This window comes from Notothenia coriiceps, unplaced genomic scaffold (genome assembly GCF_000735185.1).
Source record: "Notothenia coriiceps isolate Sejong01 unplaced genomic scaffold, NC01 NC01_scaffold00000339, whole genome shotgun sequence".
In the NCBI taxonomy this organism is placed as follows: Eukaryota; Metazoa; Chordata; class Actinopteri; order Perciformes; family Nototheniidae; genus Notothenia; species Notothenia coriiceps.
The window spans coordinates 19,477,154-19,502,228 of NW_011333040.1; the positions used below are offsets into that span (position 1 = coordinate 19,477,154).

Below are 25,075 nucleotides of genomic sequence, written 5' to 3' on the forward strand. Positions count from 1 at the left end.
AATATATTTATGAATTGTAAAGAAATATAAAAAGTATTTGAATGCTTTAATCAAAATAAAGAATTGGACCACCTAAATTAAATTGGGCTGAAATAAAAAAGTGAAGAACTCCATCAACAATCACCTGGACTCAGCAGACAACCACAAACGACCAATAGTAGTGTAACTCATAGTGAATGGCCTATTGCATAATTCTATATCTTGGATTATATATATTTTTGTAGTAATGTGTCCATAATGTTAATGTTGAATCTGGTATTGGTGGTGCTAATATATAAGTTCTATACTGCTGGGTAGCAGAAGTTCCCCCAGAAAACCCTCAACTATCTTCATTTTACTAAGTTGTAAATATAGTTCATTCTACTACTGAATAAGAATTATCTTGCAGGTCTCCCTTGAAAAAGAGATCTATGATCTCAAGGGACAATCTGGATAAATAAAGGTTTGAAATTGAAATCTTAAAATCTGAGCATGCAATACACTTGCTACACACCTATTAGAAATATTGTAGTTACAAACATGTATACACATTGAATTAATTACTTTACTCAAGTACAAGTTTGCCATACTACTTAACTGTTCTTGAGTATTTCCATGTTATGCTACTTCATCCTTGGAGGGAAATAAAGTAGGCTACTTTTACCCCGCTACAATTATTTAATAGTTTCAGCTACCTCCTTACCTCAACATTGGTATGTGTTATTATAGTTTAAACTACATAAAAACATTTTACTCAAGAACAGTTTTGATGACATAACTTTTACTTGTAACAGTATTTTTAAAGAGCAAAAATGCAACTTTTTACCAGTAAAAGTTGTAAACACTTCTTCCACCTGTGCTTATCTCAACCAAAACTGGGTGGAGGATTTGTCTATGAGGAGGACCAACTTCCGGTTGGTGACGCTACACTTGCGTGATGACGTCGTGAAACTCACCTGCCGTGGACGCCACTCCTGCTCACCTGTCTTCAGGAAGATTTAGGAGAAAGTTTCAAACTGCTCGAGCAGTCGCTGAGGCAAGTCAACTTTTAAGATTTTATTTTTTTAAACTTCACGACGAGTGGTGTGAGAGGGACGGACACACACAGTTTTAACCTTCAGAGCGGAAGTGTACAGGTGAGTTTGCTTCATTGCTGTCAAATGTTTCCTTGTACAAACACAGATAAAGCGTGGCTGTCAAACATGTTAGAAGCCTGACGAGGGGCAAGAGAAACATTTTAAAAACAGAAACGCTTTACTAAACCAAATTAAGAAAGAAAACATATTTTGTGTACATTTGCAAGCTTTAATTTCACCTCTTACGATGTAGCTATTAGCTACAGGACTAGCTTTGAGCAGTTACAGGCCTGTGACTTGATATGTACAGGACTACATTCATAATGGCTTCCTAATTATTGTTGGTTATAGACATATAAGCCTGAGTTTCACCTGGGTTATCACGGTGTGAGAGTTTTCCTTGGTTTACCTTATTCACTGGGTATTTCCTTTTTCTGAAGCATAGGGGAAATAAAATACAAAGAGGAAGGCCATAATTCAATCAACAATGGTGAGATGATGCTATAACCTCAAACATACACAAACAATAAACAATAGAAGTACAATTCTACTTAAAATCAAGACATAAGAAAGGGGATTGAAATAAAAAATAGACTGAGCAACACAAAAAAACGAGACACAATCAAGTAAAGAAACAAACAGCATAAACAAACAAGGTAGTAGTGATTATAGTGAGTTCAGTGAAAGACGGAGTACTGCCTTTCAACTTATATTAGTATGAATATCATATGTACCCATTGGTAACAGGATATTTCGAAACATGTCCTGTTGTGTATTTGTGTACGTGTTGGTGACTGTCAGCTGCAAGCCCCACTTTCCTAATCCTCACTTTACTGGTTCTGCCACACATGCAAGTTTCTACCTGTCTGTCACAGAGTTTCACAATAGTTTCGTCTTTGCATTCCCAAAAATCTGCGACTTCATTTCCCTTCAATACAATCAGTGCATCAGTAAATGCTAAACATTAACCCAAAGCATTTAGACCGGTATGGCTTGCCACTATTTTAGGCCCTAGTTTCACTTCCTGTGTTTTTGTAGGTGACATGAAAGACATGCTCAATCAATTCAGATCCTGTAAATGGATTAAAACGCCTGCTTTTGGCTGATCAAGAGAATCTAAGTAGATGTCTTCATCACATGTATGCCATTTAAATAAGAGCCCTTCAAGGGATGGGTATGCAAATGAACATCTGCTCTTCCCACAGTGATACTTGTATCTAATGGCTGTTTTCAGTTTGTCTATGTACATTATATAGAAGATGTCCCTGTTAAATCAAATGAACTTAAAATATCTAATAATGCTATAAAGTAGACTTTCTCATTGATACTAGAGGCACTGATGTCTAGGTATAAATTGAGTTTTAGCCTTTCATATATGGAGGTTTTCTGCGTTCGGTTTAATATAATGATAAACCGAATGTATTTGGGTTTTGCACTAACACAGCTAGACTTTTAAAAACTCACCTTAAACTAGGATGGACGTTTGTCAATATTTCTGATATTTTATAGGCCAAACAATGAATCAATTTACCCAGAAAATAACAATGTAATAGCCTCATAGTACATATTACTCTGTTATAATTAAAAAAAAGACTATTTATCTACTTTTATTTATGTTTATTTAGCTTAACATTTGTAAACAACGTGCTCACTTACTTACCCTCAGGTACCTTTATGTCACACAGTTGGTTTGCACTACATTTCACATTACAATTAATCATATTTTTAATAGAACCTAGCTCTAAATAACTATTTGCATTCATTCTTTGTACTGTTTTTGAAGTGTTTTCCTTGAGGCATCCGTTTTGCATTGATTGATTGTTATAGATGCATTTGAGTTACTTTTCCTTGGTGTGTTTGGGTGAATTTCTCCATAACCCAAGTGAGGACATCTGTATGTGACTCCAGGTAGCTATAACTGTGGTGTTTGCAGTACTTAAACACTGTTGACAGTACATGCCATGAGTAACTACACTGTGAGTGGGAGCTACAAAGCCCCACTGTGTAATTACAGCCAGTCTGTGGGCTCTGCAAACCTCTGGAGTATTTGTCCTTCAATCGCTACACACAAGAGGAAGCTTTGGTATTGCTCATTAACCGCTAACCCCTTTATGTTGAAGGCTTTAAGTCTGTTTCACTCATCAACATCTATCAGAGTAGATTGTTGCACTGTTGAAGAATTCCAGTTATGTATCATCGTAAAAGCGATTCTGGATTTGGTACTGGTGGAACAAGGCACACAAGTAGATTTCTTTGCATGTTGTGAGGCCAACAGGAGTGGCCTTAAAATGAAATAAACACAGTGGAGCCTGTGACACAGGAATGATTGAGTGTTTACCTACTAGGAGGGGGGGGCATACCTTTGCTGAGTGTTTGTTTTAGTAACAATAGTGGTTGCTTGTCATGCTCTGTTTTCTTCAGACTTATGAATAATTTAGCCTGGAGGTAAACTGTTCCACTTGGATGAACTCTAGCCGAGGATCTGGCATCTGTTTTGTTATTCTCCCACGTGTTTTTAAACTGTAACATCGTAAAGAAACCAATCTGCGTCAGACATTCTTTGGTTTAAGATTTGATAAGCTGTTTGATATCCCTTTCCGAACACCCTTCAGGTAACTTCTCCTCCCATGTTATTCCTGCTCCCGTTAGGAGTCACTGTGACTCTTCCCTAGGCACGGCACTGATTATCAAACAGAAAAAAAGAGATAGCAGCGCTCCCATGATTTGACCCATGGATGAGAGAGCCCTCTAAAGCCCTCTGTTGTCATGTCCTCCTCCTGAAACTCTGCAGGGCCTGTGCAGGAACCCATGAAACTTTACTCAGGGCAAGCAGACGTGTAGTGTAGCAAACACCGCTTCAATTATTAACAGCCCAGCGCTCTCATTCCCCAACGTAACCATAGCAGCCAGCGGACTGAAACACAGCCAACAGCCTGCCGCTGCCCTGTGGGAAACACTGCCAGTTACCCAAGAAACACACACACCTCTGACAGTGGGAGCAAGTGGACCTGCGTGACTTTATGAACCCGTCCGAAAGGGAATAACTGAGGACACAGATCATTGGATACACAAAGTATCTGTTGGAAGCTTTTTTTATTTGCTTTTTTCTAAAGTTGAATACTTAAAGTGCCCTTTTTTTTTTTTTTTTTGCCTTTTTCTCTTGATTGTTTTTGTTTTTGGAGACTTTAAAGACCTTTTAAAGACAAGGATCATGGTTAGACCTTAGTGCATTTTTTTTAAAAGAAGATAGTGTTATCATCATGAATCTGACGCAGAGAATGAAACTACTGAAGCACTTTGGCTCTCTGCCCCCGGGGCCTCCACCTCCTCTGCTGGTGGTGCCTGTAAGTGGATTTATAGTACTGGAGCAAAGTCTTTATTAATGTCTTTGCCATTATGTTTGCATGGTTGTGTATCCGAATTCAATCTATTGCACTTGATCGGAGTGTCTTATCATTCTTTCATATATTTTAAATATATATTTATATAGTATAAAGTATATCTTTATTATACATTAGAGTTAAAATCCAATTATTTTGATTCATGTCCTCCTGAGACAAATTGTTTACTCGGATGTAAAGTTAAAGGTCAGTCGTTTAGTTGTAATATAACTACCACATCTCTGCTTGTAACGGCTTCAGAAATGCTAAGATTTTAATGTGATTTTCAATGATTTCTAAGAATCTAAAGATAATATAATTGTATAATTACAAAAATATACGTAGAATTTATAAAAAAGTAAACCATTTATTTATCTAGCGGAATTAAAGCCTGTCTGTGAACATAAAGAGAGGTAATGGACAGAAAAGCAATCTGCATTAAACTGGCCCACCCATGTGTCAGCTGGGCCTCCTCGTGCATACTGCAGAGGGTTAGGGGTTTGCTTATCAGACCATGAAATCCCCAAATAATGATTGACACGATTCATCATTCATTATATTGAATGCTTGGAAATCAATACACCTCGCAGCTCTGCAGCTCTACAAACATGGCAAGATTTGCATGGGACATGATGAGTTTTGCATTGCAAAATTGGGCAGTGGATTGTGAAAGTGAAAGTTGCTTATTTTAAAGAAATCAATATAACATTTGTTTGAAAACAGCCAATTTAGAGTTTGCAGTTAAGTTGGTCAATAATCGATCGAACGTGCCTCTTGCTGGTATTTCTTTGAAGTTGTATTTGATCTTATTCCTCTCACATTTGAGATACTCTGCTGGTCTGCTTTGTGTGTTGGGGGGGGTTGCCTGCAGTGCAGCTCCACCCTGAATCCACGTTTATGGATTGGGCGCTGGAGAGTGACTGAGAGTGGGCAAAGGTTGGGTGGGGGGAGGAGCGCTCCAGGTGAGGTTTCTCCTCCAGGTCTCTTTCTTTTCTGCCCGCTGAGAGAGAAACACCACAGCCGCTCCAATTACAGATCATTTCAGCAGCAGGAGGAGGTCAGGTTTTCTTCTGGGCGGCAGCCACCATCCTCACAGAGCTGATCTGAGGAGGAGGAACGTGGAGGTGGAGAACTGTGGCATCTGGGATTGTTTTTGCTTTTGCCATATGGAATATCAAGAGCTGGCTGTTCATTGAGCACCGGAGGCCGCAGGTGTTTCGTTCAGCTTAGAAGACACAGTGGGAAATGGAAGTGAGGTTCAAGGATCATGTGGTAAGTGGAGAGGGAAGAACACAAAGCATGTATGGTCTAACAGTGGATCACTGCCTGGAAGTACCGCAAACCTAGCTGTTAAACATTAACAAAGGACATCCATTATTACAGACATGTTGAAGATGCAGGAGGTTGTGGCCTCTAACCTGCCTCCCTTAGCAGACAGTACATTACTTCCCTGAATGGCCTTTCTTACTTTTTTTGTTAAATTATTTTGGTAAACTTCTCATTTTTAGAGGCTTTTGCAATATACCTATGTTGTCAGAGGAATTAGTTTGACTGTCTGATTCATCGAAACGCCCGCTTGTATAAATATTTTTCAGTGCAGACAGACATTTCTCTCCTTTGTTCAAAAGCCAACATTTTCTTAGACGATCTCAACCTATTTTAAGAGAATTACCTCCACTTAGGACTGATAGCTTGATTACATTTGCACATTATCTTTCTTTACCTTTAGCTGTGATCAATATATCAGTGTCATGGCAAAGAGTTCCTCTCCAGTGACTGTTATGAAGTGGTTAAACCGACATGTTTGCTTTTTGTTCCACATTTGATGAATTTAGCTCTGGTTAATGGTTTGGCGTGTTTACTCTGGACGACCTGCTGTTCCCAGGTTCAAAGGGCTCGGTGTAAATGAGCTGACTTTTTTTAATCTTTTACTGACTTGTATTTCTAAAAGGAAAGTTTCTCTTTGGTTCATCCATTGCTTTGCTAACAATGGACTGCATGTTGTAGCTGTAACTGATGTGAAACAACATTATCAAACACAGTTTTAGTGTCGGGTCAGGTTGAGAAAATTCACAGGCAGTTATGTCAGCCAGTCCTCAATTTTCTTTCAGGGTTATGATTAACTTGTGCAAACAAACGTCCCACTGTTCACAGGTCACTCACTGAACACCTGTGTTACACCCACTGGCAGTTTGAGATTGTTGTGGTGAACATACTTGACATTCCTCCCCTTTTCATCAGTATAGTATTATTTTATTTGTATTCATTACTTTGTGAGAACAACCTGGGTTAACATGTGCTATTAACATGTATTCATTTTCTTTCACTAGATGGTCTAGTTAAGGATCCTTTTCACCTTTGTCTTTATTTCTAACCCTCGAGGGGATTCTGCCTTTATCACTGTCTCATGTTACAGCTGCGATCAAAGTCAGTTATCTTTATTTACTTTGACAAAGGAAGGTTGACTTCATTGTACTGACAATATCTTTGCAGGATCAATACATTAATGTTGTTCTTTAAGGTGATGTGTTCAAGTCTATCAGGACAGTTGACACTTGTTGTGTCTTGTAATGCAGGTCAAACACCTGCATTTTCCACACAAGTGTTTGAACAAGCTCCAAACTGTCTTCACCACCGACAGTATCTCTCTGTCTCTGACTAGAGGAGCTGGCTCTACTCGTTCTCTTACTGTGACCCGGACACAAATTAATTATTGTCCAAAGGCCACCCTGCACTTTGTTTTAGTTTGCCTTTGAAAAGTGCTGGTGTGTGAAAAAAGATAAACACGAGAGGCATGTCGTCACGTTGGTGCACGGAGGGAAAATCTGTGGTTTGGTTTGTAAGCAAATGATTTGTATGTCGTCAAGACTGAATGGTTTTTTGTACAGAAACTGGAGATTTGCTCAAAAAAGAAGACAAAGAAAAGATGAGCGTTTATATAACAGAGGGAGGGGTTACATTGACGGTGTCTCAGGTGGTTTCATAACAATGTGCACCTTTTATTGGTGACTCTCGGATGACGTTAACGACTCCCATGTGAGATGAAAGCAAGAACAACCCACAATGATTCAAACCTCTGAGATTAAACAGCACGTTTAAATTATTTCTTCTAAATACAGCTTTCAGTAACCAAAACGCCGAAAGTGTCTTCAAAGAGATAACCGGCTGCTTAAGAGAATATTCACAATCTCCTAAACAAACAAACTGGTGACTGGACACTTGAGTATCTAGAAACGCTCTACAGTTTCAGCCTGCAGGGCCAAGCGATTTGACTGACCGTTTACAGGGTCTGTTTGTAGAACAGCCACAATGTGTTATATTTAGTCTAGAGCTGGAGCAATCAACATTTGACCGTTGCACAGCTGTTTTAAGCCTGTATTTATGCACAGGTGAAGATGTGCTCATTTTATTAAAATTGAAAATATGTTTCGTTTTGATTAGTTTTTGATTTTAGTGACATAATTGCAAGACAATAATTAAATGCAAATAAAACTACATTCAGTAGAGCTCTAAAAAAATGTAGCGCACATTTGTTATCTTATGTCAGAATCTGTTGCTTTTCTTTGTCATACATATATCACTGAAAAAGACGTCACCTTAGCCTTTGGTAAATCATATCGTTTTTTTTATTATGTATCTACATTTTATAGACAAAATGATACACATAATCATCCAATAATAAAAAAATAGAAAATAAATGTTAGTTGCCATCCGACTTGCCTCAAACAGTATTTTACACAAACTGAATGTGTTACACACACACACACACACACACACACACACACACACACACACACACACACACACACACACACACACACACACACACACACACACACACACAGGTAGCCCCTCCCCCATACCGGTCGGGCAGGATTGGGACAGGTGAGAGCATGCCGAGATCAGGTTGAGTCGTACACACTCTTCCTGCTTGGCTCAGTCTCAACTGTCCTCCCTGTAAGATCCTGGATTATCTATTGATATGAATTATTTTGATATTTATATTGTGAAATAGTAATTTATATTTTTTCTAAAGAATACATTTATTAAAATCCTTGTTGTGTTTTTTCTTTTGTTCCAGAGACCAGGAATGGAGGAGCTAACGATATGGGAGCAACATACAATAACACTGCTCAAAGTAGGTGGTTGTTTGTTACGTTGTATAATATAAGGGTATTGAAATGATATGCATTTCAGACAATAAGCTGTTGGTTTATGGGCATTCATGTATAATCCTACTTTATGTCATATAAATACATTAGATTTACAATAAACCAAAGTAGACCACTTATCTTTGGTGCATCAGTGGAAGTCGGTCTGTGTTTAATCGCTACACAAATACAGAAGTGAAAGTCGAAGCTCGTTGATGACACACAGTCAGCTTTGTGTTTGCGGGTATTGTAAAAGTGCTCGTTAGGGATGAGCTGGACCTGCTTCAGTTTCACAGCACACAGGAATTCAAAGTGACACACCCTGCTGCTGCACCCCGGCCGACTTCACTGTCCTCCCACTGAGCGCCGCTGGAATGTGCTCTTCCTCCCTCTGCCTCTCTGGACATTTACCTTCTTTATCTTCAGTTATATAACTCTGTCTTCTACTTGCTGTCATTTCCAATTGCCTTTTTTTTAAATCTCGTTCTCTCATAATGACAGGATCCCAAGTATGGGTTTGGCTTTGCCATTTCAGGAGGCAAGGAGAAGCCTCACCCGGACAACGGGGACACGGCGGTGGTGGTGTCCGATGTGCTGCCAAACGGACCGGCCATAGGACGACTGTTGTGAGTCGACTACTATGTACCGTGTACTATGAACAAATAAGTCTTATTTTTAGTAATACAAGTATGGATTGAACCATAGATAAGCTATGTTGTGAATATTAGAAATAATTATATATATTATTTGTTTTAATAAAAAGCTCTGTACTATAATCTAGGTTTGGAAAGAATCCTTAATGAATCCAATTCTACAAATAGTATCATGTAAAAAAAAAAAAAATTGTGATTTGAACCTGCACAGATGCAGATATACCAGATTCAAACAGAACTTATCTGAAATGAACTTGACTCTTTCATCAAAACACAGATGATGTCCTGTCTGAATATATATGTACTCTTCCTTAAAAGGGTTTTTAGCCTGGACTAATTTATTCCGTAATCGCTTTCATTGTGCAGCAACAAAGACCAAATTGTGATGGTCAATGCAGTGGCTATGGAAAACGTCCACTCTAACTTCACCATTCAGACCCTCAAGTCATGTGGCAAGACTGCAAATGTTGTAAGTATGGAGATCACAACAACTGGAACTTTTTAATCTCCAAAGCACTGCTGCCTACTGTCTCTAAACCCTTGCCCTCTCCATCTTTCTCTCTGCAGACAGTGAAACGCCCTCGAAAGATCCAGATCCCGGCCACAACCAGACCTTCTCGGGCCGTCTCCCACTCCAACCTGCTGGACCCGGACCCCCCGAGACGAACACGACGCTTCTCCGACGGCAGCGACAACAGAGACTCCAAGCGCTACGGAGGCCGCGCCCGCAGCTCTTCACCCGAGCGCAACGGGCACGGCAACACGTTACCACTGATGTCCTCGGGGTACAAGAGGCTACCGCATCAGGACGTCCCAGAGAAACCACTCAGAACTACACTGATTAAAAAGAAAATCACAGATGGTAAGACTTCACCGGGTTGGTTTGCACTGACATGGGGAGAGTGCAGATGTCTGACTGAACTCTTTTTGTCGTCCTCTTTCTGCAGAGTACGGACTGAAGCTGGGCAGTCAGATCTTCATCAAACACATGACACAGACGGGCCTGGCTGCCACAGAAGGAACGCTGCAGGAGGGAGACCTCATTCTCAAGGTGAAACATAAGATTTGGATAATCTAAAATGGGGCTTGGTCTTTCAATATATTTATATAAAACCCTTTTTATACATATATATGCAGAAGCACTGAAAGAGGTATTCAAAAGCTACAGTGCAGGATGGCCGTTACCCAGGAAGACTTTGAGTCCTCTATCTTTACTTCCAGAAGTGAATATCCGTACTCTTCCTATTCTTTCCATCACATCTAAATGCACCCGCATACCCTTATGTATACAGCCTACATACCTACGTACTTCTACTTTATTCTGTTAGCATTTTCCTACATATTCCCATCCCACACTCTTCTAAAAATGTATCTCTATACATTAGAACCATCATTTCTACTCGTCTCATCCAGAAAAGCATTGGGGTTACACATTTGATCATTAAATGCACATTTTATAGAATGTATTTGGACCAGCAAAGAATGGGTTAACTTCTCCATTTTAAATATTAAATATATTATTTCATGACAATCTTGCAATGTTGTTGAAACTGGATTAAGGCAATGGAATGAATCCATGATGGATTTTGTGTTTCCCGCCATATAGGCCTGTAGCAGCTTTGTACCCCTCTACATCAAAAACAAAACGCCCTCTATTGAGTCGCATTGTTTCCGACACGTCAAACTCTTGTTTTTCCTGGTGTGGGACTTCCTCACTTATTATATTTTTTGATTGTTCTCCTCGTCCAGATCAATGGCATGACGACGGAGAATCTGTCCCTGCTGGAGACAAAGCACCTGGTGGAGAAGAGCCGGGGGAAACTGACCATGACGGTGCTGAGAGATGACCGCAAGTTCCTGGTCAGCATCCCGGAGGTGGCGGACAGCGCCCCCAACAGTGGGGAGGACCGCCGCCGAGACAGCAGCTCTGAGCTGGAAGGTGAGGATGAGGGGAGGAGAGGTGGGGTATTCAATGTTAGCTTGGTGTGCTGAGGCGACAGTTAAAGCTAGACTGAAATAAAATGTGTAAAAAGGAAGATGATCATTGAGAAAGGATTTGCTTTGAGTGAGATGTTGCAGAATTCTTGGCCTCGCTTATTGAAGTGTATCTCCAGCTCTCTAAGCTAATCTTTCTGTTTCCTATCAGACATTTCAGACCTTGATGAAGACATCCCTACTTACAGGACGTCCCGTCATCCCACCCGAGAGAAACGGACACGCAGGTACACGGCACCCACCTCACCAGTCATAACAGAAATCATTGTAGATGTACTAGTTGTCATTTTAAGTGGTTTAATGTCTTTCCTGACACTGTTATTTCTCTTGTGGCAGTTTATCTCGGTCTGTCTGTGAAAATGCAAAACTGTTGACATCACTGAATGTGTTTGATTACTCAACCCTCCAGGCCATCTGATATAATCTGTTTAACAGACTTTTTCATGTGATTAGAATGAGCAAACAGGTGGTGAACACAGTAACTGTTATATAATACAAATCAAAGACAATACAGTAAAATACAATTTAATACATGATTTCTTTAGGCTTCCGGTTGTGGAATTCCAAATATGCATTGGAAAACGTCTATGGTAGATTTGAAGTGTATTTTGAGAAAAAGGGAGACACCCATCAAGAACTTTATTACTTTTTGCTTATAATGTTAAAACAAAGTGGAGAAAAAAAGGCACAAGATTGTTTCTCTAACTTTTTTAATATTTATTTTTACCCCAGAACGAGAGCTGAAGCTCCTCTCCCAAAGTCTCGGGATCCATCACCGCAGCGCTCCACCTTGGCCCGGCCTCCTGTGAAAACCTACACTCCCCGCAGAGGTCAGTCCCGCTGAGTATCACTAAACTATAGCTATTTTAAATGTACCCCTATCACTGTTGGGGATCAAAATCCGAGACTTACAGCGATCGGGGTAACTTTATATAAATATGAATAGAAGTCGTACACAGTCGGACAATAGAAATACATTAATGTTGGTTGTTGTTGTTGTTTATTGTTTCTTCAGCTCCATCAGAGTCTGAGTCGGACCGCAGTGCCTCTCCTCCTGTCAGGAAAACCAGCCCGGACCTGAGGGACAACTCCAGCAAATACAAGTCAGTAACATTTCTTGGTTGATTTGTTTTTATTTATGAAAATGATCATACACAGTTTTTGGGCATAAGATTGATAATCTATTCAGCTGTGGAAACATACAGACTTTTTAGACATATTAGTTTCAGTTGCATTCTGACTTTCATCTAAATCATTTACGATTAGTTAGAATAAGAAGGAACTCATTATCTACTTTTTTGATTTGCTCTTTCTCCAGGACTCTGTCTGGTATGTCCAGCATCCCAAACCCCCGGTCCTCTCCTCTGGTCCCCAACTGGAACACCTCCCGCGCCCCGTCCTCCGCCTCCCTGCCCCGCCGGCCGGTGTCCGCGTCAGACTCTGACCGCAGCACCTCCCCCCCGCGGCGCAGAGAGGGCCCCCGCCCCGACACCAGATACAAGTAAGGACTAAGCTTCATAAAAAAAAAAAACGAGTAATACCATGAGTAATACAAACTTAATTTTCCACCAGCGATTCCTAACCGCCTCTTCCTCCCCCCTCTCCCCCTCAGAGTGCTTCCTGATCTTGCTCACGTAGCGCTGAGATCCTCCCCCATCAACGTTCGCCAGGAGCCACCAAGGAGGGTCAGCTCTCCTTTCAGAGCCCCGCCCCCAGGTCAGCACACACACACACACACACACACACACACAAACATGTGTATTTAGACTGCAGATAGAACACACACACACACACACACACACACACACACACACACACACACTTTCAAACATTTTTGATGGAACACATCCTGGACTTTGTCGAACACCTCTTTGAAAATATTTNCTCTCCCCCTCAGAGTGCTTCCTGATCTTGCTCATGTAGCGCTGAGATCCTCCCCCATCAACGTTCGCCAGGAGCCACCAAGGAGGGTCAGCTCTCCTTTCAGAGCCCCACCCCCAGGTCAGCACACACACACACACACACACACACACACACGCACACTTTCAAACATTTTTGATGGAACACATCCTGGACTTTGTCGAACACCTCTTTGAAAATATTTGCTTTGAATATTTGCTGCTGAACAGGTGTCTGCAGTCAAATAGAGCTAAAGACAGAGCATACAATAAAAAAGGCTCTGTGTTTAATCGTTTATTTGAACCGGGACAATGCACATTAATGAACATTTTAAACAAAATAATGCTTTGAAATGTAAATTAGCCGGATTTTAGCTTTGAGCTAATTTCCATCCGTAGTCCCGTCACATACATTATTTATGACATTGGATCCTTCGATTTTGACTTGTCTTTTACTGAACATCATGCATACTGTTTTTTGTGCATTTAACTGTAAGCAAATGTTGTTCAGCCAGTGTTGAACCTTGTCCAATGCATTTGAGAGACAGGATGTGATTATTTCAGTATGTTTCCCCTGTACAAAGATGACCGCATCATCGGCATACATTTGTACATTCAAATCAGGACATACATTAGGCAAGTCATTAATGTACAGAGAAAACAGTAATGGTCCAAGAATGGAACCTTGTGGAACCCCAACACGGTTGACAAGGTAGGGGGATTTGGTACCGTTGACCAAAACGCACTGTTTTCTGTTTGATAAGTAAGATTTAACCCACTGTATTGAATCTGCCGAAAAATTGAAATAAGTCAGCTTTGTAAGGAGCACTTGGTGGTCAACAGTGTCAAAAGCCTTCCTGAGATCAAGGAAAACAAAGGTTTTAACGAAAAAAACATTAAAAGCTACCGTGTCTGTTTTTCCTTTTTAAAGGTGACTGGTTTAAGTCTGGACCTGGTGTTGTGCCTGTGAGCAAGGGTTTCAAAGTTAATCGAATTGTAGTCTCATCATGATTTGGGCTTCCCACACTTAAATACACATGATCACCTGTAATATTGACGTCTTAAAATATGTGCTCCGCTCATATAAGGGAACCAATAGCCAGCCACCAGCCAGCAATGTTTCTCAAAGTGCAACAGATGTATATTTGTATTGTATTTACCTTTTAAACTAAACTTTAAATATAGCTTATGGTGAATGTCCCTGTTTTTTTCATATTGTGTAAAACAGCAATGTCAGTTTTTTCGAATGTGGTGCAGCCCTAATGCTCACATTAGCGGGATTATAACACAAGTGAAATAGTGCTCTGTTTATTTAAATGGGAAAGCGCAATAAACATATTTTGTGACTAAAACCAATGAATAATTGTAGAAGTTGTGAGAAACAAATAACTTATACCTTTGACTACAAAAGGTGTGTGTCGTTTATCTACCAGCTAAAAGCTCAACAACAACAACCTGATGTTATACCTCTTGTTCTCCTCTTCCTCAGACTCTGACTCCGAGTCTGAGACCAGCCTGGCTCCTCCTCAGAGGCAGAGCACCACGTACAGCCAGGAATCACTCAGCAGATACAGGTACAGATGAAGGTCTGCCCAACCCCCCCACCCCCTCCCCGAAACCCAACACCATCTCCCGGACCGGGACACTGAGCAGACGCCTCCCCGTTTTACCATTAGCTAATCACATGTTTGTTCTTAATTCACCCCTTTGTGTCTCTGCCATTTTGCTTGATTTGCTCATTGTGTTCCTTAAGTCTCGTTTTGAAGCCTTTTTGATTTTGCTTGATTTGTTTTTTTTTTGGCTGTGTACTAAGTGTTTTCTGTTTTGTGATGATATTTTGTTATTATTAAATAAAATTGACTTCCACTGAACCAGAGCCTCTCCTGTATGTGGCTAAATGTCGATTTAAACTGAGGACAATTATTCCTGAAGAACACTATTCCAATCAAACACCTGTAAAATAGTTCCATGCATGTTTTATTCAGCATGTATTCAAACAGTTCTTAGCAAACAAGTTCAGAACATATTTAGAAATAGAATTCTTCTGCTTATGAATGGTTCATTTTGATCAGTTACAAAGCAGTTAACCATGATTGAGAGAGCTTCCCTCAGAGACATTAAGGTGAATATTCAACATTTAAGTCTCATCATCAATCATCATCGTATTAGCCACGGGTCCCCCTGCTCCAAACGTAACTGAGATTTGTTGTCTTCCTCCTCCCTCACTCCCGCCTCCCTCTGTTCTGTTGCAGAGTTCTGCCCGACGTCTCCCTGTCGCCGCAGGTCGAGCCGCCGCGATGGAGCGCCCCCAGCGTCACCGCCAGCAACCCACCACAGAAAGGTGTGTGTGTGTTTGATATGTATGTTTGTGTGTACACAAGATAGGAACAATACATCCATTGTTCCTATCTCCATTGTTTCCCCTGTTAATTGTGGGGTTTCTATTGGGAGCTTCTCCTTGTGCACTGAGAGGACAGAGGGGGTCATACATGATGAATGTGTCATTTGTGAGATTGGCGTTTATGAATAACAGTTGATAATTGATTGAATGTTTCCAGCATTAAGAGAAGTGTATGCGTCTCTCTCTTTCAAGGAGAGGCATCTGCGTGTTATGGTTTGAATTTAAAATGTTTTGTGCTTTATTAGTGGCTTAAATATAGCACATCTTACTCTGAGGTAAAAATGGTTGATTTAGTATAAATATTTTCTTTAAAAAAAAGGACATCTACTGTCTTTTATCTACTAAAATGAAAAATGTATTGTTTCCTGATGGCAGCTATTATTTCTTCATCTTCACAGCTCCTTCAGAGACTGAATCAGAGGCCAGTTATGCCTCCGTGCCTCGCAGGGCGTCTACCAACAGCACGAGCTCCAACCCAGCCACCGACAGATACAGGTGAGAAACAGAGATGTTTTGTCAGTAGTCAGGTGGATGTTGACAATACTTTTCTCAACAGACATGTTACAAGTATTTAACCCCCTAATAGTCAAGTCTCAAGTTCTATAAAACACATTACTTCATAATAAATAAATAAAAGTCATGATACAATACCTTTTTCATAAACACAATCTGTGGGATGAAGCAGAAACTCTGAATTTACCGAGTACTTCCAATGACCTGAATTAGATCTCAACCAACACTGTTGACAGTAAACCAGCAGGCGTTTTATAGTTAGTCAGAAGCAGAAAACACAAGATGCTTCCAGTTTGGTAAATATTTGTTTACAGTCAACTGATCATTTGTCATTGAACAGAGTCTCTAGTAATCTTATAAGAATAAAGTCACACCCAAAGAGTCTTTAGCACAAAGATCTTGAAAGTCAGATGAGATATTTTAAATAACAAGCTTGATTTGTTACAGTTAATGCACTGTTCTTGTTACATGCTGTATCTCAAGATGACAAAAAAGGTTAAATTATATTTTGTTGTTGATCAAATATATTTGTCTTACCTTCAGAGTCCAGCCTGAGATAAAACCTGTTTCAGTCACGGTGAAGCAGGATCCTCCTCGTCGCATCGCGTCCCCCTCCGAACCTCCTCCTGACGGTCAGTTCACTCTCCTGCTTCACACACTCCTCCTCTCTTCCTCTGTACTGTCATCATCAGATCAGAAAGGTCAAAGTTAGTCTTGACCACCGTCCTTGTTTCCTTCAGATTCCTCAGAGTCAGACCAGCTGTCACACCTCAGGAGGTCGGGCAGCTCTGAGCGAGGAGACAACCACCGCAGGTACGTCTGAGAACTGACACACACTTTATCAAAATCAAGTCTGTATTCCGTGTGCTACCCTTGTGCTTAACTTATGAAAAGAGGCTCTGATGGAAAAAAAAATATCTGTTTCTGTTTTCCACTTTCACAGAGATAATGAGTCCTGATGTTAAAACATTTTCTTTTACATAATTCCATAGTTTTACATTATTGATTTTGATTCATTTATATTTGTGTGTTTGTATTATAGGGGTAAACATGAGAAAATATAATATAATAGTATAATAGTAATAACTACAATTTTGAAGCCAGTGCTTTATATTCAAAGCAATTATATAATGCATAATTGAATGCTGTAAATGCAGCAGTGTCTGTATTTTCTCTAATCAGTTTATTAAAAACGTATAGGAACTCAGGTTGAACTTGCAAAATAGAAAAATTAAATAAAACTCACTCCCTAATCAAAATGTTATGCAAAATGCATCAGCACAGCCAACATTATTTGAAGAAATTAAAAAGGGCCACGGTTACATGAACGTGTTAACAGCTTTAGGAACTTTTTAGATAAATAGTTTTAAGTGTATATTTGTTATGATAAATATCCCAACTGATTTCTGTTCTCCTCTTCTCAGAGCTCCTCGTGCTGCTAATGGTACGGTCCGGTCTGGGATTTCAGTGAAGAACAACCCCCCCGCCTACTGTAAGGCTCAACTCTAAACTACTGCAATAACCTCTAACAGCAAAGTACAATTTAGACTGACTACTAAATAATTGTTTTCAAGTTTCACATATGAGAAAACGTGTTGTCAAAACAAATATGTTGAGCTTTTATAAATTGTGGTGTTAGTGTATTTCAAAAAATGTTTATGGACTACATAGTGAGATTCACTGACAACAAAGAAACATATATTAGTAGCAGCAGCAGGGAGTCTCACCATGTCCGTATCTCTTCCAGCAAAGCCTGTAGAGGAGCCCATCTACTCCCTGCCTCCAGACTCGTACCCCTCAGCTAATCCAGGGTGAGTGATGCTCATTGGTTCCTTCATCTTTATCTTTGACCTAGTAAATTCGTTTTAGCAGAAATGTGCTCATTTCTAATTCACATAATTCCACTCTCAGGTACAGCTCAGACCTCCACACAGTGTCGTTTGTGAAGGAGGGCAGCGTGGGTCTGAGGCTGGTTGGGGGCAACGATGTCGGCATATTTGTGGGGGGAGTTCAGCCGAACAGCCCCGCGTACGAGGAGGGGATGAAAGAGGGAGACCAGATCATGAAGGTGAGACACTGATGCTCTACACCTAGCAGTAGTTCATTAATAACCTTTTTAAGGGTTTAGCCCATATTTTAATATGTTGGCTGATTTAAAAAAAAAGAAGAAAACTCCAGATCAACGCTCTGAAAAAGAAAGAACCATGAGTCAGCACATTGAGTTTCAACAAATCACAATTTAATTGTTAAGTTTAAGATAAAAATGCAGTTGACTGACTGTAAAAGTCAGATGTTATGTTTTTTAAATCTTCACTATTTTGTCAGTAGCTTTTAAAATAAATAACTTTTTTCCTTACAATTATCTCTCATTCATTCAGGTTAATAACGTGGATTTTGGTCATTTCACACGAGAAGAGGCAGCCAACTTCCTCCTGGACATCAAGAAAGGAGAGCAGGTTGCAATCTGCACTCAGCACAAGATGGACAGTAAGTTTACCCCTAATGATGATTATTATGGTTAACACTACTCTCAATCAGTGACTGAATGTATCAATCTTCATTTTCCTTCTCCTCAGTTTATAAGAAGATCATCAAGTCTAACCTGGCGGACAATTTCTACATCCGTTCCCACTTCGACCACGAGGCAGAGGGGGCCATCGGCCTGAGCTTCACCAGAGGAGAGGTGTTCAGGGTCGTGGACACCATGCACCGCGGGAAGCTGGGAAACTGGCTGGCCAGCCGCATGGGGAACGACCTGCACGAGATGGACAAAGGCACCATCCCCAACCAGGCCAGGTACGGAAGGGATGGGGGATAGAGGTTCACATTTCTATTTTAAAGTGAACGTTGTTTTTGTGTACAAGTGGGGTTGTATCATTTACTTTTGGTCAGTTTATTACCTACATTAAAAAAAAAAACAGAGGTGACAGGGCTTTCAGTGTTGCAGCTCCCAGACTGTGGAGCAGCCTCCCAGTACATATCCATACTGCTGAGTCTATTGAACTTTTTAAATCTCAGCTAAAAACTTACCTCTCTGCACTGGCTTTTAATACTAGTTGAATTTTATATTTGTATGTGTTTTTATTTTTATTTTTTAAATATATTTCTAGTTATTGTGCTTTTTATCATGTTTTAATTACTGTTTTATTATTGCACTCCCATTGTTATTTAATATCGTAGTTATTGCCTGTACAGCACTTTGGTCAACTGAAGGTTGTTTTAAATGTGCTATATAAATAAATAGAGATTGAGATTGATACATTAGAATGTAGTCCCAGCATAGTCGCTGTAGACAGGAGCAGCAGAAAAACATATTTAAGCCTTCTAAAAAAAGGACTACCATGCAATATTAAAACTGGTTTAAGTGAACGCTTTATTTACAATATTTCCGTTGCGTTATCTTGCCGTCAACAACTCTTCACAATGGTGAACTCTAGCTGGTATCTTTGCTCACTTCAAAGCCACCAGACTCCATTAAAATAAATTCTAAATGTACCTCACAGAACATGTGATTTGCCGTCCTACCACTGCTTTAATTTATGAATTTGTTGTTGGTATTGAGTGACTATGGTGTTTAAATTGGAATCTATGGATTCTGGTGGCTTTTTAAATGAGCATAGATAACACCCTCAGTTCTCTGGCCTAAAGTTATATCTGCCTGCAAGATAAAGTGTTGAAATATTACAAATATTGCGACAGTTGTTTTTTAATGTAGTTGTAAAACATTTTGCTGCTGCCCCACCGACAGCAGTATACTGCTTGTAGATATATACACTGTCTACAGATCAGTACCGCACACAACACCACTTCAGAAAATCTGATCCTTTAGGAACAACCATGTTTGAGTTTGATATCCTGTTACTATCTCCCTCAGGGCGGAGACATTGGCCAGCATCGAGCAGGCGCAGCGGCTGACTGCAGACAGGCAGGTGTCCGGATCGAGAGCCGAGTTCTGGAAACTACGGGGTCTCAAAGGCAACAAAAAGAATGAAAAGAACGTCCGGCAGACTCGTGAAGACCTGCTGCAGCTCACCATCCAGGGCAAATTCCCGGCCTATGAGAGGGTCCTGCTCAGAGAAGGTTGGTGTGTTTTTAACCTCACATACACATTTGATTTAATATCTTTACTCGACTGGAGCAAGTTTAATTTTAACCTCTGAATTTCTTTGTTTCCAGCTAATTTCAAAAGACCCATTGTTATTCTGGGTCCTCTTAATGATATTGCCATGGATAAACTGACTAGAGAGATGCCTGATGATTATGAAGCAGCAGGTTTGTGGGGCTTCTTTTCAATAAGGAAAATATTTCCTTCATTTTCTGTTTTAGTAATTCTGTTGTGTCTTCACTTTGTAAACATTGTTTTTCTGCCTCCTGTTTTGCGTAGACATGGTTCCTCGCAGTGGAGGAGGAGACGGCGCCTCCACAGTTATCAAACTGGACACTGTGAGGAGAATAGCAGAGAAGGTGAGCCAATAAACCTCAACTTTTATATTTGGTCACTTTGAAAAACAACATGAATCTTGTTTAGTTTGTGTACTTGCTTACCCCTTGCATCTTATTTTTCATTACCTCTTTTCTTAGGACAAACACCCCCTCCTGGACATCACGCCCACTGCAGTGGAGAGGCTGAACTACATCCAGTACCACCCGATGGTGCTGTTCCTGGACCCTCACAGCAGGAAAGACGTGAAGGCCATGAGGCAGAGGTACAGCCCCAACTCCAACAAGAGCTCCAGACGCCTTTACACACAGGCCCTGAAGCTCAGGAAACACTGCAGCCACCTTTTCTCAGGTAATCACACAGGAGCAAAGTCTGTCTCTGTCATATATCATCATTGAGAATAAAGCTATATAAAGTTAGTTTCCTTATTCTCTAATTGTGTAGTTGTTTAGTAAAATTGTACAATGTACAAACTTTTAGTTTGATGTTTTTCTATTGACCTTTACAGCACGTATTGACCTGCAGCCAAACTCTCATATCTGGTACGAGACTCTGAAGGATAAGATCCGCCACCAACAGTCAAAGCCTGTCTGGGTGTCTGAAGTGACGGTAAGAAACACTCAGTGATTATTTCACATGTAAGCACTTTTCTCTTTGTTTTTAAGTGAAGCATAGTGCTGCAGTCGAATGAAAATTATTTACAACATTGCATTTACGGATGCCTTTTTGTTTTTAATCTTTTAAGTGTATGATTCGTTTTGGAAATTATTTTTGTTCAAATGTTCATAAAAACATTTGCCCAAGAAGAGGAAACACTTTGACTTGGTGATACAGTGCAGTAAATAAACAAAGTTCAAGTAAAAAAATGGTAAATACACAAATTAAAAAATATATTAAGATTGATTAAAAAATGTTAGATTCTTGTGTATTGGTTTTCTTATATTCTGAGACTTTTTTTTATTAACCTAATCTGTTATGTAACTGACAGTTCATTGGACGTCTCTTCCTGCCTGTAAAACTAATGAAATGTGTTGTCTTCTCCTCTGCAGCTGGAGACCGGAGCGGAGCAGGACCTGGATGCTCTGGATCAGACGCAGTCTGACTACCTGAGTGCTGCCAGTGACCTGGAGGACACTGACGGAGAGGCCTTCACTGACGGAGAGGCCTACACTGATGGAGAGGCCTACACTGACAACGATGAACTGGAGGAGGCGTACCCCGGGCAGAGTGCCCCCGCTGCCCCCAGGGTCCCCAGAGGGTCCCGGGCTATTGGATCTGCCCTAGCCCGATCGTCTGAGCCCGCCTCCGAGCGCCTCAGCCCCATCGAGGACCCCGAGCCTCAAGAAGACCCGAGCCGGGATATCCCGCCTTTGATGCACGTCCCCGAGCCCAGGATGTCCCGCAGAGAGAGCCACAGCCCCCCGCACAGCCCCCCGCACAGCGCTGCAGAGGAGGAGGACCCCTCCCACCGCAGCTTCTCAGACTCGGATTTCAGTGCGCATGAGGTAGTTGCACCCACCCCTCCATCAGAAGGACCCCCAGACTTTATAGCCCCTGACCCGTATGTTCGCCACTCTGTGAACGAGCCATCTTATGCTGAGGCCCAGCCGGAGAGCCCGCCCCGTGCCAGCCTGTCTGTCATCGAGGAGAAACTACAACGGGTAAACTAAATGTTGCTCTTTTTTAAAGGACTATATCTGTGTTTTATGCATTTAAGGCCATTCACTTTAAACCAAATGCACTGGAACAATACGTTTATTAAAGTTTGGTCAGTAAATTAACAAAATACATCATTTTCAATGCCAAACATCGCCTGGTTTTAGCTTCTCAGATGTAAATATTTGATGGTTTATTAGTCAATGAAAACAATGTCAATATATTTGGGTTTGAATTGTTGACATAACAGGCAACTTGCACTTAGGAAAAACTGAGATGAAATGTTTTTCCTAATATTTTGCAAAGTAATCAAGTATGTAATTAATTGCATATTACTTGAGGATGAGATAATCATTAGTTGCAGCCTCAGTGTACCTCAGTAATGCATTTATGTTTTACTACATTATCTATATTTTTTCTTTCATGTTTAACAGTTTTTAAATATGACTGATTTTCCCTCAAACAAATGAATGCTCGAGCAGTGTAAGACAGAAACATTTAAAGCTGCATTTCAACCATTTTAACCCAGATGTAAAGGTTATAGTCTTAAGTAAATTGACTTTTCTTAACTGGTTTTGAAAATGCTTGTCAGTAATGTAATAGAAGAAGAAAATGTCACTTAATTATCCATGAAAAAACTGTATAATGCTGATTTATTACATGTATCTTTTTAGGCCCATTTTTTTATTCTATAGAAAACTAAAATGATGTTTCTCTCCTCTCTTCCAGGCGCGCTCTGCAGAGCCGCAGGCGGTGGCAGAGGAGAAGAAAGGCCCTCAGTTCATCGTGTAAGTCTTCTTTAGCTCTCCTTGGTATTCACAGTAGAGCCAAAGTGAGGATTATGTGCAACATGTTAACCCCTTGCTCCTTCTTGTTGACAGGCTAGCACACCATCATCAGGCAGTGCAGTTCAGACGCACACAGATCCGAGGCAGCGACAGCTCTGAGGAGGAAGAGGAGGAGGAGGAAGAGGTGGAGGACATTGAATGGGGTCCTGCAACAGAACTCTAGAGTTTACATCAAGGATTACAGCTGGAGTTTACTGATCTAACAAGAACATGAAAAGGCTTTCACCCCCCCAACAAACTTGTACAGTTGTGGGATGTTAAAGATATCTTACAACCTTTAACAGATTACTAAACATTTTAACTTTTGAAGAAAGGTTCTCACAGACGTGCCCGATTTCTTTTCATATTTTTTTTATTTAAATGTCAAACAAATCATCATGCCATTTGACAAGGCTACTGCATGTAACATGTAAACAAATTCTAGTTTTATTAGAAGTCATAATAAATGAGTCTTTTCAAATAAATATGATGGAATGTTTATGAAATGTTGTGATGACACTTTTTCTACATTAAAATGTTTTCCTGATTTCAAAAGTGGGTTTGTTTAATTTTACTAAATGCTATAAATGTCTTTGCCAGGATTTACATAAAATACAACCTCGATCTCTGATATTAACTGCATGTGGAATTTACTTTTTTGTAGACAAACAATGATTGATCAAGTAAACTTTAAAGCAACTGTGACACAGTTTTGATATTATTCTCTCCTTCCAGTCTGGATGACCAACTGGGAAACACACAAATGTCACAAAGACAGCAGGTTCTTTTTGTAGCAGTTATTTTGTGGTTTATATACTGAATTGTGTATTTGTGACCTGCTCTTATCGAATTCAGTCGCATTGACCCGAAGACACATTTTGAGTTGTATAAACTGTTGGAAAGAGGATATTCCTAGCTTTCTAATGATATCAGGATTGTTGTTGTACTCCAAATATTAAGCAAAATATGTCACATTATATAATGACTGTCACCGAGTCATCATTTTGAGAAAAAGGCCTTCAAAGTTTCCTCTTCTCTGGAATCCATCGATCTGATTGATTATTCATTTTGTTTAACAGATGCCACTAACTTGATATATAGAGATGAAATGTGGCTTCTGCATTTGACCTATTCTTGTACAAAAGCCCTTTTTCAAACATTGTTTCAAACATTTATTTAGTATATCAGCCTCATTAGGGTGGTCCTTAAAATTGAAAGTCGGAAAGTCTAAGCTCCAATCCCCAGAATTCATTCTATTAGTCAAGAAAACTCTCCTGGTCAACTTTTTCCTCAATCTGAAAACATTTACCCCTCCATCAACCTGTCGATGAGGGAGGGGTAAATGTTGTTGGAATTTGAATACAATTCACCAGGAGAGTTTTCTTGACTATCATAACAAATTCCGTTGGTTGGAGCTTAAAATAAATGAATTTGAACATTTACATGGCACCAAGGGTGTAACTTTGGTTTGAGAAGTGGGGGGGACACAAAACAGGGTGTCCTCCGAAATGAAACATTGTTCTTGATTTAATTCCATTTCCTGCCTTTCTACAGATATATATTAGGGACTATGGTGTTAACTAATAAAAGAAAAATGTGTAGTGTATATAATGAGTGTGCAAACTTATCTATCCATGAACCTGTTTTATTTGTGATTACCTCACATCCTATAGGGGGGTCCGGGGGCATGCACCCCCTGTAAGATTTTTTTATTTAAATTGAAGTTAAATGCATCAATCTGGTGCACAAATTAAGAGATTTATGGATACAGCTCTCAACACTCATATGAAACAGACCTGTATATATTTCAATACTCCAAAAACCATTAAAATATTCTCACAACCAATAACACATCATTGATATACTCCTCTCTCCTATTTTTATCTTACCTAGTCTGAATTCTTTCTTTTTATTTATGCATATTTTACTAATCACTCACCTTTCAAACTGTGTTTTTAATTCTTTACTGACATTGGAATACTTTTTTTACTTATTTTGAACAACTATATTAAATAGATGGACATATTTGTTTAGACCAAACCGTTTGAGACCCACTGAGATAACTTAGACTAAAGTTTACAATATAATCACTCAGCGGTCCTTTA

General features: G+C 40.0%; 1 protein-coding gene across 4 annotated transcripts; it reads left to right on the forward strand.

Moving 5' to 3' along the window:
• The first annotated feature begins 960 nt into the window (after positions 1-960).
• On the forward strand, positions 961-23,885 carry tjp3 (tight junction protein 3). Of its 4 annotated transcripts, none has more exons than XM_010774261.1 (30): positions 961-1,115; positions 8,517-8,573; positions 9,088-9,212; positions 9,606-9,708; positions 9,807-10,101; positions 10,187-10,290; positions 10,989-11,178; positions 11,386-11,461; positions 11,967-12,064; positions 12,250-12,337; positions 12,553-12,735; positions 12,847-12,950; positions 14,622-14,706; positions 15,385-15,473; positions 15,932-16,028; positions 16,590-16,678; positions 16,787-16,859; positions 17,471-17,538; positions 17,794-17,857; positions 17,958-18,114; positions 18,425-18,533; positions 18,623-18,842; positions 19,921-20,126; positions 20,223-20,318; positions 20,431-20,510; positions 20,628-20,838; positions 20,996-21,096; positions 21,537-22,148; positions 22,873-22,931; positions 23,025-23,885. In XM_010774261.1, the coding sequence occupies exons 2-30, from the start codon at positions 8,526-8,528 to the stop codon at positions 23,152-23,154; spliced, it is 3,960 nt and encodes a 1,319-aa protein (XP_010772563.1). In that variant the 5' UTR covers positions 961-1,115; positions 8,517-8,525; the 3' UTR covers positions 23,155-23,885. The 4 variants fall into 4 exon arrangements, with proteins under 4 accessions (XP_010772563.1, XP_010772547.1, XP_010772540.1 ...); XM_010774245.1 differs by lacking the exons at positions 961-1,115; positions 12,847-12,950 and adding exons at positions 4,279-4,399; positions 13,132-13,235; XM_010774238.1 differs by lacking the exon at positions 961-1,115 and adding an exon at positions 4,281-4,399.
• Positions 23,886-25,075: the final 1,190 nt, after the last annotated feature.